Source organism: Phocoena sinus, chromosome 2, assembly GCF_008692025.1.
Source record: "Phocoena sinus isolate mPhoSin1 chromosome 2, mPhoSin1.pri, whole genome shotgun sequence".
In the NCBI taxonomy this organism is placed as follows: domain Eukaryota; kingdom Metazoa; phylum Chordata; class Mammalia; order Artiodactyla; family Phocoenidae; genus Phocoena; species Phocoena sinus.
This window is the reverse complement of record NC_045764.1, coordinates 78,883,389-78,898,168: the sequence shown is the minus strand read 5'-3', so window position 1 is coordinate 78,898,168 and position 14,780 is coordinate 78,883,389. Positions and strand designations below refer to the sequence as shown.

The following is a 14,780-nucleotide window of genomic DNA, read 5'->3' as shown; positions in this document are numbered from 1 at the left end:
TTCCAAAAATCTGAAGAGATTTACAGAACTACCATTTTTTTCTTGTAAGGTCATCGAATAATTAGGCCAATTAAAATATTCTATTAGCCCTACAGCTGAATTCTCCTATACCAGTTGACTGGAAAGTGGCTATACTTTATAGTAGGACTGATTCTGAAAATCAGAAATCTTTTCTCTGATGACTTAATAAGTAAAATCTTTTTCAAGTGGTAAAGTATAATCAAAGGTGCCCTCAGCAAATAATCTTACCTTTTCCAAGTGCAGACAAGTGTTTATAATTTGTACATGACCTTAATTGAGGAAAGAAATGATCATATACCTCTCTAAAAAAGTTAATCCATATTTGTGGAGCTCCTGACTTAAAATCATTCATGTTAGCCTCTACTGAAACTATCCCCCAGAAGTCTCTTGTTTTTAGCAAGCATTAACTAAAAACAATTCCAGGGGATGATAACTTGCAGTCACAGATACATTCAACTTTTAAACTTTATCCTTGCATTTCCCACCACAAAGATGAGAACTACTTACTTTAGATGCTGTGGTTAAATGATGTAAAGCTACAGTGATTTAAGATTCTTTCAGAAAATTAAATAAGAAATGCCGCTTATTTGCATATTTGCATTCATTTAACTTCATTTTAGAAAGTTATGATAGAAAATTGTCCAAATAGCTCTCTTCAATCACATCCATAAGCAGAGATCACATCTCACATCATCTTTGAAAATGAAGAAGAACAAGTAAGTTGCAACTAGAGACCAAACTCTTAAGTAATTTTAGAATCATGATATTAAAAGTATTATTAACAGAATTCTGGATAGTACTCAAATGAGTAAAAAAGAAACAAAACTGAAACATCTTTTCCTTAATCAAAAAAGAAACATTATCCTCAAGCAGATCAGGGCTCTTCACTAAAGCTGGAATCTTCCCCTTTCACTCACAAGACAGCTTTACTGACTTTTGAAAGCAAAATGGAAAGGTTGTAAATTGCAGGCAAAGATGTGTCATTTTCAGCCAAAAACAAAAACCAAGGAAGTTCATTAGCAGGAAACATTCACTGAAAGAAATTCTAGAGGATGTACTTCAGGCAGAAAAAAAGTTATCACAGATGGAAAGTCAGAGGGGCAGGAAGAAATGAAGAAATAACAAGCAAAGAAAATGTTAACTTCATGAGGAAAAAAATTATTAAAAAAATAGCAATGTTAATGATGATAATGATGATGACGATGATGTGTGTATGCTCACACAGGCATTTAGTGAATTTCCATTCCACTTGGGATCCAATACAAAATCCTTAATAAACAGCCTTCAGGCCCTGCCTCACTGGGTTCTGCTCTCCTCTCCTCTACAGATTCACCTCCTGATACCATCCCTCTCTCTCCAACACTCTAGCCTTCTTTACGTTCCTCTCCATTTCATCTTTTACACATGCAGTTCTATTTACCTAGAAGGCTTTTTTCCTCCACTGCCTGGCTAACTCCTATCCATCCTTAGTCTACTTCCTCAGCTTTTCCTCATACTCTCTCCCCTCCTCCATATAAGGTTAATTCTTTTCTTTCCTGTTATATATTTTTATCTTACACTCCTTTTCCTTCAAAACATTTATAAAACATTAATGTGTGATTATATATTTAATGGCCCTCTCTCCCTCTAGGCTGTAAATTCGGTAAAGTCTGCTGTCCATCGTTATAGCCTCACAGCCTGACTCAAACACCTTACATATAGTAAGAGTTCAACAAATATTTGTCAGGCAAATACAGAATTCAAGTACTTCATAGGTCCACCTAAAAGCTACAAGAACAAAAAAAACCCACAGAAGATCTGGAAGAACAGAGGAACAATTACAAGTTACTTTTGCACATGTTCCATTCATCATCTTGCTGAGAAAGAATCTCTTCTGTTAAATTCTTTTATTTGAGCAACTATGTGCAGTAGGACAGAGGAAAGACCATGTCTTTGTTACAAAAGAGTTCTGGGTTTCGATCCCAGATCTGCTACCTACTGAGATAAGTCCTTGAGCAAATCACAATCTCAGATTTCCTATCTGTAAAATGGGGAGAGCATTACCTAGTTTTGCAGGACTGTTATGACAATTACAGCCAAAGCATTAAGAACACAGAACCTGGAGCGCAGCATATAGCAAGCATTCAATTAAAGGCAGCTATGATTATATTTCAATTGACTCTTTTACTTTGAAGGAGGATATCTTCATTAAGGCACCCATATGCACTGACATGATTGTTTGTTCACATTACTCTCTTCATTGCCCCAACATGGCTCACACGAAGGAAGCCAGACATTTGGGTCAGGCCAGGAGGTTATGTTGAGCTACAGACACATTTATTCCATAAAAGTCTTTTCAAACCCTTTTTCCATTTGTCTGTGCTGTGTCTTCCTCCTGTCATTTATCTGCAGACCTCTTAGCCTTACATTCATTTATCCTCTTAAAACTTCGACAGGATTGAGATGGGAACCAGACGAAATAGAAGCTTCAAGAAGGAAGAGGTCAGTAACATCGATTCAGTAGAACAGTGGGTTTAGCAATTCGAATCAGCAATCTTACATGTCTCCAGGTGCTGTAGAATATTCTTAACAATAGACATAGCTAGGAGACAGGCAAATCAGCTGAATTAAATATCCTGCTCTACATTAAAAGGATCATACACCATGATCAAGTGGGGTTTACCCCAGGAATGCAAGGATTCTTCAGTATACACAAATCAAACAATGTGATATACCATATTAACAAACTGAAGGATAAAAACCGTATGATCATCTCAATAGATGAAGAAAAAGCTTTCAACAAAATTCAACACCATTTATGATAAAAAATACTCTCCAGAAAGTAGGCATAGAGTGAATTTATCTCAATATAATAAAGGCCATATATGACAAATCCACAGCCAACATCATTCTCAATGGTGAAAAGCTGAAACCATTTCCACTAAGATCAGGAACAAGAGAAGGATGCCCACTCTCACCACTATTATTCAACACAGTTCTGGAAGTTTCAGCCACAGCAATCAGAGATGAAAAAGAAATAAAAGGAATCCAAATCGGAAAAGAAGTAAAACTGTCACTGTTTGCAGATGACATGATACTATACATAGGGAATCCTAAAGATGCTACCAGAAAACTACTAAAGGTAATCAATGAATTTGGTAAAGTACCAGGATACAAAATTAATGCACAGAAATCTCCTGCGTTCCTATACACTAATGAAAAATCTGAAAGAGAAATTAAGAAAACACTCTCATTTACCATTGCAACAAAAAGAATAAAAGAGCTAGGAATAAACCTACCTAAGGAGACAAAAGACCTGTATGCAGAAAACTATAAGACACTGATGAAAGAAATTAAAGATGACACAAACAGATGGAGAGATATACCATGTTCTTGGATTGGAAGAATCAACATTGTGAAAATGACTCTACTACCCAAAGCAATCTACAGATTCAATGCAATCCCTATCAAACTGCCAATGGCATTTTTCACAGAACTAGAACAAAAAATTTCACAATTTGTATGGAAACAAAAAAGACCCCGAATAACCAAAGCAATTTTGAGAAAGAAAAATGGAGCTGGAGGAATTAGGCTCCCTGACTTCAGACTATACTACAAAGCTACAGTAATCAAGACAGTATGGTACTGACGCAATAATAGAAATATAAATCAATGGAACAGGATAGAAAGCCCAGAGATAAACCCACAGACATATGGTCACCTTATCTTTGATAAAGGAGGGAAGAATATACAATGGAGAAAAGACAGCCTCTTCAATAAGTGGTGCTAGGAAAACTGTACAGCTACATGTAAAAGAATGAAATTAGAACACTCCTTAACACCATATACAAAAATAAACTCAAAAAAGGGCTTCCCTGGTGGCGCTGTGGTTGAGAGTCTGCCTGCCGATGCAGGGGACACAGGTTCGTGCCCTGGTCTGGGAAGATCCCACATGCCGCGGAGTGGCTGGGCCCGTGAGCCACGGCCACTGAGCCTGCAAGTCTGGAGCCTGTGCTCCGCAACGGGAGAGGCCACAACGGTGAGAGGCCAGCATACCGAAAAAATAATAATAACTTAAAATGGATTAAAGACCTAAATGTAAGGCCAGACACTATAAAACTCTTACAGGAAAACATACGCAGAACACTCTATGACATAAATCACAGCAAGATCCTTTTTGACCCACCTCCTAGGGAAATGGAAATAAAAACAAAAATAAACAAATAGGACCTAATGAAACTTAAAAGCTTTTGCACAGCCAAGGAAAACATAAACAAGATGAAAGGAAAATCCTCAGAATGGGAGAAAAATTTGCAAATGAAACAACTGACAAAGGATTAATCTCCAAAATATACAAGCAGCTCAGTATCAAAAAAACAACCCAATCAAAATATCAGCCATAAAAAGAAACGGAATTGAGTTATTTCTAGTGAGGTGGATGGACCTAGAGTCTATCATACAGAGTGAAGTCAGAAAGAGAAAACCAAATACCGTATGCTAACATATATAAATGGAATTAAAAAAAAAAAAAGGTTCTGGGCTTCCCTGGTGGCGCAGTGGTTGAGAGTCCGCCTGCCAATGCAGGGGACGCGGGTTCGTGCCCCGGTCCGGGAAGATCCCACATGCCGAGGAGCGGCTGGGCCCGTGAGCCATGGCCGCTGAGCCTGCGCGTCCGGAGCCTGTGCTCCGCAACGGGAGAGGCCACAACAGTGAGAGGCCCGTGTACTGCAAACAAAACAAAACAAAACAAACAAAAAAAAAAGGTTCTGAGGAACCTAGGGTCAGGACAGGAATAAAGATGCAGATGTAGAGAACGGACTTGAGGACACAGGGAGGGGGAAGGGTAATCTGGGATGAAGTGAGAGAGTGGCATGGACATATATACACTACCAAATGTGAAATAGATAGCTAGTGGGAAGCAGCCGCATAGCACAGGGAGATCAGTTCATGCTTTGTGACCACCTAGAGTAGTGGGATAGGCAGGGTGAGAGGGAGGCTCTAGAGCGAGGGGATATGGCGATATATGTATACATATAGCTGATTCACTGTTATAAAGCAGATACTAATGCAATTATACTCCAATAAAGATGTGAAAAAAAATCCTGCTCTGAAAGATGTCAAAAACTTATGCCAGATGACCTGTAAGTGACAGGGCCAGAATTACAACCTAGTCAAATTCCATTTTTTATACCCCTGCTCACCCTAAGCAATGTATTTAAAAGGTGCCTCTGAGATTCTATTCCTATATGACATATGAATTGCTAATAGTTAGCTGTTAAAAAAGACTGTAGTCCTTTTTCCTCTTCTCTTCCTGGTGCAGAGGAGTCCATGGCAGGCCTGAGGCAGAGTTTGGGGGAAGCAGGAGTTTCATGGAGATGCACAGTCAGCATGCCCACCTGCATGGGGCACTGAGGCGAAGAGGGAGGTGTCATACAGAGAGGCTTAAGGAGCATGCCCACTGGCATGGGACTCAGAGGAGAGGAGGAGAGTGTTGCATAGACATACACAGCAGTACTCCCAGTGGCACCCAAGGATGCAGGGAGCTGAAAGTGGGGTGCAGAAGTGCAGACAGAGGAGATACCTGCATGACTGGGAAACTAGTTACACCGAAAACATAAGTAAATGGACTGAGCACATAAGTAAATGTATTGAGAATAATGAAACAGCATTTTCATTTTTAGAGGAGGTACTTATGACTAGAAAGAACCCTGAAGTACAATATTAGATTTGAATTGGAGATACTTATATGAATTAATTATTTTTAGATATATGAATAGAGATTGATACAGAAATAACTATAGATTTATGTGTTGACTTATATATGTGTGGCACACACATACATTTCAGCTCTCTCTGCTGAGATGGCTGAAGAGCAATGGCATCCAGTAGCACTGAGCACAGTGAGCACACAGATCTTGGCTTCTAAAAACCATTTCCCACTAAATGTAATCAACGTTTCTAGGAGAAATGGCTGATCCCAGACAGCGCCAGGCCAGGCAAAATACAAGAGGATCCTGGAACATCTTCTGCCAAAAAAGTAATGAAGAGCTCAAAAGAATGATGCAGACTTGTCACAAGAACATAGGAACCTCCCTGCAAGGGCTTCCACTGGCCAAACAAATAATGTAAGCCATAAAATATTTAAGGATAGAAATAAATTACAACCCATTGAATAGGGTGAGATTCTACAAGTCCATGCTGATACAAATAGATAAATAAATGGATAAACAAATGGCCAAGAAAGGGAAGGCTCTTCTTAACACAGAATGCCAATTAATAAAAATGGAAATAAAAAATAGTGGCATTTGTTTCAGGTGGAAGTCATCATCGATGGGTAGTAAAACTAGTGGATGGAGATCTGATGAATGAGGGATAGGATACTAGCATAATCTTTGAATATGTCCCCACAAAATACCAATCAATTATAAAGGAAAAAACGGTGAAAATACCAAGAAGAAACCTGGCAGACACCAAAATTACCAAGTGATCAAGGTTATCACCCACAGTCATGAGACAAGCCAAAATCATGTACCCCTGATATGATACACTGAGAAGAACACAGTATCATCTCTGTGATCCCTGCCCCAAAAGTGTGGCCTTGACATGATCATGAAGAAACAGTAAACAGATCCAGGTTGAGAAACATCAATAGGTTATACAGCCTGTACTCCTTACAACTGTTAAGGATAAGAAAGACTGAGGAACTGATACAAAGTACATGCAACATACACTCCTAGATGGGATCTTGGACCGTGAAGGAAGAAGAGAAATTATTAGAACACTGGTCAAAGATTGAATGGGATCTATGGATTGGATGGTAGTGTCATAACACTGTTGACTTCCTGGCTTAGAGGGTTGGATGGCTGTTATGCAGGAAAGCATTCTTGTTTTAGGAAAATACACACTAGAGTATATAGTGGTGATGGGGAATCGTGTCTGCAGATTGCCCTCAAATGGTTCCAAAAACACTAATGAAAATGGCAAAAAAAAAAAAAAAAAAAAAGGGTTATGGAACAACTGTGGTGAAATATCAACAGTTGGAGAATCTGCTTTAGGAGGATTTGGAGTTCTTCGTACTGTACTTCCAACTTTTCTGTTGGCTTTAAACAACTAAAAAGCAAACTATTAAAAATAAACTATATTATATCTACTTCTTTGCTCCCATGGAAACCCACAAAAAATACTTTAGAATGATGCCGGAATTAAAAAGTTGCAAAAAAGCCATAATGGCAAAAACAACACATGAAAGATTGGGTTAGATACTAACACAGTTGCTGCTCACACTGTGCTTCTCCTTCTTTGTGTGCAGGGAATATAGGCTGGGAACTTTGTTCTCAGGCTCAGTACGATGCCAGGATAGGCAGGGTCTGCTTCTGCTCAGTGTTAGTGGGTCTAGAAGTGTCAGAATATGCACTTCTTTGTTACCCTGTTTCTTACGCATTGTCGCAGCTGTCAGCATGAGAGGCATCCATTCTTCTGTATGTGCAAACTCTACTCCCAAACTGGCGATGGAGACTCAACCCTTTCCTCTTTATTTCCTTCCTTCTTTTCCTTGTTTCAGTCAGGTTTCAGTTGTCGGAAACAGAAATTACTCTAGATATTTTAAGAAGAAAGATGCTCATACAAGGAATTAGGTGCTTCCAAAATTGTTAGAAGAGCTGGAGAGGCAGGCTGTAGGCTGTGTCTTCAGAGGACCCGAAAACACCTCGGAACTGGCCTACCCAGGAAGCTGCTACATGTACCCGAGTCAGAAAGGTAGGTAATCAGGAGCCACCGCCAGATCTGTTGACTTTAAGAACATACCAAATCTAGACCGCTATTTCTGTAACTTCCTATCAATACCCACAAAACAAGTTACAGATACTGAAACACTTTTGTAGAAAAACTCAATGTCTACATGACTACACTTGTCAGCAGAAAAAACCAAGGAAGCAAGAAGTTATGCCCCACTTCATTTTCACCTTCCCAGTCTCAAGTAGGTGCACCTCACTGGGAAACCTATTTCACAACCTCTTTCCCGAATGCTAAGTGCAAGAGAGTCTGGGAAACATGGTGTTTAGCTTTCCAGCCTCTGCATAACAGGGAAGTCCACTGAAATGAAGGGGAAAGGTATGCTGAATGGCAGGCCCCATATCTACCACACTCCTCACCACAGCTGAGCGGGAGTTATCCTCTACTGTTAATCCCAAGAGACTGTCAGAGCAACCTTGGTATAAATTATAGTATACTACTTGCTTAGTTTGTTATTCTTTAATGGCAAAATTCTATGCATGGAGCCAGGACCATCTCTTACTCAAAGACACATATGTGGAAGAAGAGCTAAAACCCACCCCAAAGTGAGAGAGAGATATAATGACCTAAATTTTGGCATTCTTCAGCACCAATATGCTCATACAGTGTGACTCAGCGGCTCTTCAGTATATACTGGTTAAATTACACTTCTCTCACTATCTTCTATCCCATTACTATTCATTTTTCTTTGTTTCAGTTTCAAATTTAAAATAAGAATCATCTCTTTTTGCTGTCATATCAAACCTATCTTACTTATAATCACTAGTCTGTGAGTTTTAGAAAATGACATAGCTGCAGTGTTTTTCTTCCCAAAAAAGGAGGGGGGGGGTTGCTTTTCTAAGCCCACTTTTACTTTTGCGACAGACCAGAAAATAAAAGGCAAGTGATAGTGATGAGATGGCGACCTCCACTAGAAAACAAGTGATTTTTGTCTTTCCCACTAGACTTTGAGCTTCTCACAAAACAGGCAGATGCTCTTTTTTCTGTGTACCTAGTGCCTAGCATACTGCATGATACAGAACAGACAGCTAAAAAACGTCTGTCGAATGAATAACCCAAATTACAATGGAAGAAGTAGAAGATGACACTTCATCATCATGTCTTTTATCTGCCTATCTCACTCTCTTCCTCAACGTGGAAAAAGTGAACAGGGGAGTGGGAGGGAAATCTGAGTCATGAGGCTGACAACCGGGACCCCCACCCTGTGAACAGAGTGAAACTGCCCAGAAGTACAAATCCTTCATCCAGTTCAGGAAAACCTCAGTTCAGAGGGCCCTTAGTCCCAGATGCTTACTGACCACCCAGCAACTGGCATGATCCAATTTATCTCAGCTGGGCAGAAGGGTGATGTGAGAAGCAGACAACTGAAAACAAATCTGTACAAAGAAAAGAGAGAGAGAAGATGCAAGATGCTATGATCAGTTGGTTCTGCTGGAAGAAGGTGATATGAGAAGTCTGGAATAGCAGAGCCTACCTCTGAGTAGTAACAACAACAGGGAAAGAAAGTCCAAGGCCAGCCTGATTGGGTTGGAGGCCAGTTTGAGATTATCTGCATTGAACAACTTATTGTAGCAAGCAGGGAGATCAGACTGATAAGAAGAAAGCTATCATAGGTTCAACACTGCATTATTTTCCTCTGATCTCTTCTACAGAACAATAATGGAACATTAGCTAGAATATTATCTTCAGCCATATACTGACTGTCCTTCCTGAGGGACTGCTGAGCTGCCACCATTTGTCCACCATCACTTTGTTTCTCTTCTGGTAGCAATAACTAAGAAATTAACTGCATCACATAATCATTCTCAAAATGCTCGGAGATAACTTGCTTGCATCAGCAAGTTGCCCACTGTTTATAAACCAAGAACTTCCAAGAGAAATGTAAAAGATACTTTATAAAAGGTGTTTTTTGAAGATACCAAGTTACTAAGAGAAGGCACTATTACAACACTCTTAGAAAATCTAAGCAATCAATCTAAATTAGGCTGAAGGATTTACAGTTAACTGGGTCTAATCCTGCTAACAGGTACATATAACAGTTTAGTCAATGAACAAGAATGCTTAAAATCTTTTCCCAAACTTAACTTGTCACTGTTAGACTAGATAGCCTTTCATTTCCCACCCATTCCCATTTTTGAGACAATCACCAATAACACAGGGAAGGCACATCTCACTTAAAATGTAACTACTCTTTACAAATAGCCTTATTTTTAATAAGCGTTAAGGCATAACCAGCCTAAGTTATTTAGCTGAAAAAGAGACAATTCTCAAATCACAGAATTTTGAGTGAACAGCTGTGGGAAATTCTTTTAAATATTTATACTTTTTGGCTCAATTTTTAAAATACCAGTGAAGACCAGTGAAACACAGAGTGAACTTTCCACACTTGACACTTGCTGCTAAATAGAAGGGGGAAAAAAAACCTATCTGCCTGCTTTCCCATCCCTGTCTCCTGTAAAGGGGTTTTAAAGGATTTCAAATTTAAAAGAAATAACCCAAACAGCTAATGACATTTCTCTTGTAAGTCTTCAGGTCAAAGTCCACAAAGTTAAGCCCAACGGGCCTCTCTGCCAGAGCAGGCTAATCAACAGCTGGGATGCTAAGCTCCAGGGAAACTCGCCCCGCCCCACCCCCGCCCGGAGCTCACGCACACTCGGCCGGGGGTGGCAGGAAGGGGCAGGCGGGGTGCTGCGCGTGCCCCCGCGCACTCACGCCGCTGGCTGCCTAGCCCCCCTCCTCATCACTTCCTGAAGGAAAATGACAAGGAAGGCGGCTGTTCCAGGGAAGAGCGGGGTGTAGAATCTACAGGCTCGCGAAGAAAATGCGGCTCCCTAAAGCACCCCACCCCACCCGCCTGCGCGCGTCAGGCAGCCCCGGGAGTCCCCACGGCGCCCGGCGCGCTCCCGGAGCTCGCGCAGAGGGAGGAGGGCGCTGACAGCAGTCCCTCTGGCCGCCGCCGCCTCCTCCCGTTCGGCTGATGGGCAGCGCGATGGGAAGCTCGCCCCGCAGCCCCGCGACCCTCGCACCTCGTCCTCCGGGACTCCGAACACCTCCACCGCGCAAGCTGCCATTTCCGAATGGCTCCAGCAGACCGGACGCACTCGCCCCTGCCCAGAGAGTGGGAACTGTAGTGAGGAGGAGAGGGAGGAGAGGGAGGAGGCGGAGGAGGAGAGGGAGGAGGCGGAGGAGGAGAGGGAGGAGGCGGGAGGAATTGGAGGAAGAGGAGGCGGTGTTCCCCTGGGCGCACAGCGACCCCAGCGGCCGGCCGGCGGCATGGCACGAGGAAGCAGGGCGGGGAGGGCCGGCAGCGCCTCTGCAGCGGCGCGCGTCGTGGGGCTCTGGGCGCGGGGACCGCGCGTGGTGGGAAAACGTGCGTGCTGGGGCTCGGGTGGGAGGAGCGCGCGCGACGCGAGCGCGCCTTCCGTCCCCACGCCAGGAGGATAGTGGCTGACGCGGCCGCCTCTGGGAGCCAGGCAGCTCCAGGGCATTGCGCCGAGCCGGCAGTGGCGCCCGGAGGACGTCCGCCCTTCCCCGGGGAAACAAAGCTGCGGCTTTCCTCGGCAACGAGTCTCACTGAGATCCGCCCCAGAACTCGGCCTCTGACTAGCCACCTGGGATCAGGAGAGCTTAATATTATTCTCTCCACAAACTAAAAATCAGACCGCTTTTTTGTCGGTTAAGGCTGCCGATTCCAATAGAAGCTGGACCTTGAGACGCCCAGGCAAAGCCCAGCCTGAGCATGGTAGCAAACGGGGAGGCCTATAGGGATCGCATCAGTCTTGGACTCAGGATCTGAAATTCTCTCCTGTGATTTGTAAACACTGTACCAATCAATGTTTCCTGTCATCTGGTCTGTCCATCTTTAAAGCCTACCAATAACGTCCAGCCTCCAGGCTTAATGCTCTAAATCTGCTTAGCTAAGTAAGCCTTGATCTGCAGCACCACTGGAAAGTAGCGAAGAAGGGGGAAAATAAACTAGGACCTCCTGTGCTATGGAATAATCATGCTTATTTTACAGTCATGTCTGATGGGGTTTATAGTTCCACAGTCACAGGAAGACTCTTACCAAACAAACCACCCAAAGACAGAATGGGGAAAATGATAAGCACTCATTGTCTAAGCCAGAATTAATATCTTGTCCTTTTCCTACAGTTGCAGAAATTTGCAAAACTCTAGAATCTCAAAATCTAATTTAAATTTTCCTTAAGGAACACAGAATAAACAATTTAAAATACCACTATTATTGGTTTGTTACATAAGATTCTGTTGTACTTTATGTTTGGCAGGATCCATTTAATTTGTGTTATGTATGAAAATTCGATTACTAATACATCATCCAAATTTTATCATCTGTACTAGGCAGAAAGAAGTGGCAATTAAGTAAACATGAATGTAGAATTCCAGAAAGGTCAGGAATACACATTTTAATATTTTAAGTAGGACATTCATGTCATTTCAGGGCATGGTTTCAAACAGATATAGAAATAGCTTCCATCCTCCTACTGAAATTTAATGAATGGACGAGAAGGATACACACAACCTAAAACTGGTAATAAAATCAACCAGAAATCCCAGTGGTTTATAAAGTAAAGCGTCAGCTCATATAGCCAATAGGCAATAGTGAAGATAATTCCAAATACCACTGATTTGACTCGTGATTTCTTATTCTGTCTGAATCCAAAATCATAATAAGAATTAAGCAGGCAGTTAACTGACATATGCTGAACTACAGTAATTATTATTTCCCAGCCAAAAGCTAGGAGAGGCCCTGTGCATCTGGTACCTGGAATGATAAGGAAGTTCAAATAGAGAAGGTGGTATTAGCTGGTGGTCCAATAATCACCACTACCATCAAGAAAGCTGTGTAGAATGAGAAACCCCTCTTCAATTGGACATGTCGCTCAATCGCATGGTACACTCATGCAGGCTTTTTGCCCACCTAGGCTGCCTTCAACTAAGTTCATGTTGATTTGACTTGAATAACTATGTATGTGTACAACCATGTAAGAGGCGTGTTTGAAGAATGTGATATTGTGCATAATTGTTCCCAGCCTCACACCTCTGCTAGAGATTGCCCCCAAGTGAAAGGCTAGGCAATTCTAGCAACCTCCAGTGGCATCACCATGCTATTTCTTGTTCGTGAACCTGTTCTCCCTTCAAATCTCTTTTTACATGAGCCTTCAGACTGATAAAGGAGCAGTAAACAAATGAGAAATCAGTAAACCTCGTCAAGACCTCCTAATAGTCTATGTACCTAAACCTCTTTATCTCTGCCTAAAATATTAATTGTAATGCAGAAGTGGAAGTTGTTTTCATTTTATGAGTCTTTGGGATAAAAAATTCTGGCGTTAAATAACTGATCTCTCAAGGGTAACAATATGAAAGATACTTTAATGTTGGTTGTTAATTCTGTAAGGAATACCAAAAGAAAAGTCCTTTTTGAAAGTTATCCTTTAATTCTCTCTCCCATAATATCTGCTGGATGCCTGTCTTCTGATACTAGACGTTTGAGTTCTTTTAAGTTTCACTTTTTCTTCCTCTTCTTCCACTCTAAACTCCCTGTACCTCATCCATTGCCATTGCCATTGCCATGGTTTCGGCTACAGTCTTTGCAGTCTATCTCAGACCCAGAGCTCAGTAGTGCAGGGAATGTTACTTTTAATATTACTATATAATGTTACTATGAATGTTACTATTTAATTCTGTAAGAGAACTTAGTCCCCACCTCAAGTTTCCTGTCTGCCCAGTAGTAAAAAACCTAATCTTAATCAACTCAGTGTTCCTCCTCAACGCTCTTTCCTCTAAGGTTGATTCTAAGTTCTAGTAGGCTGTTGTGGTGCAACATCATCTTGGGGACGGAGGGCACGGCACGGTCTTCATCGTTCCACGCTGGCATCCTTGATCCCACTGGTCTCTAGTTGCGGTCTCCAGTTAGAATGACATTTGGCTGTTAGTAACCCAAACTAGTAGGATTTAAAAAAATACATATTGTATTGTTCTCTTCTATAAAAGTCTAGAGGTAGGCAGGCCAGGGTAAATATGGCTACTTTGCTCCACAAAAGACATCAGAAATCCAGGAACTTTACGGCTGGCTGCTTTGCCATTTGTGAGTGTGGCCCTTATCTTCATAGTCCAGAGAGAGGCTAAAGCTCCAACCATTACATCTATGTTGTAGGCAACAAGATAGAGGAAGGAATAAAGAAAGGAGTTCAGGTCTCATGCTCGATTTTTAAGAAAGGCTAACGGAGCCTTCTACTTAAACTCTTAAAACAGATATGAGGGCTTCCCTGGTGGCGCAGTGGTTGAGAGTCGGCCTGCTGATGCAGGGGACATGGGTTCGTGCCCCAGTCCGGGAAGATCCCACACTCCGCGGAGCAGCTGGGCCTGTAAGCCATGGCTGCGGAGCCTGTGCTCCGCAACGGGAGAGGCCACAACAGTGAGAGGCCCACATACCGCAAAAAAAAAAACAAATCAGAGTCACATGGCTGTATCTAAATACAGGTTAGGAAGAGACTTTTTTTTCTCGGAAGGCTTGTTGAGTTTCTGTTACTGGAGAGGAATGGATATAGGAAGGGAATTAGCAGTCTCTGCCCTATCATCTTCACCCTGCAGCATCCTTGGAGAAATCAGCACTCTCATCTGTTTCTGGTATACAGGCCATTTTAGCTCAAAGATGAAAACCCCTTCAGGTCCTCTGACCTCTTTTATCTGCTGCTGGCCCTTCCTGGCTCCTGTGGTTGTTTCCACAGGCTGGGAACACCCTTGTGGCTGCAGAGACATGGGGCCTATCTCCAGCCTACCTTTTGCCTTACTTCTACGGTACTGCTGCTGTTCCACTCTGGAATGAGGGAGGGGTCGTGGGCACTTCTGTAAAGCTTTCCGTGTAAGACTGTACCCAAGACACAGGTCACCTCCACTCTTGGATTCCAAGAATCTAACCTTTAAGGGAAAATCCAAGTGTGGGAAGGGAGTTCTCAGAGCCTCTTCTC

General features: G+C 42.1%; 1 protein-coding gene across 2 annotated transcripts in view; it reads right to left on the bottom strand.

Moving 5' to 3' along the window:
* NEDD4 (NEDD4 E3 ubiquitin protein ligase) overlaps positions 1–14,780 on the bottom strand; it is a 179,342-nt gene that overhangs the window by 138,607 nt on the left and 25,955 nt on the right. The window contains exon 1 of one of the 2 annotated variants that reach the window (XM_032623871.1): positions 10,818–10,946. The exons of the other annotated variant lie outside the window; for it this stretch is intronic. Coding sequence (XP_032479762.1) covers positions 10,818–10,862 — 45 coding nt within the window. The 5' untranslated portion in view covers positions 10,863–10,946. Of the gene's footprint in view, positions 1–10,817; positions 10,947–14,780 lie in introns of those variants that run through there. 2 annotated transcript variants of the gene reach the window in all.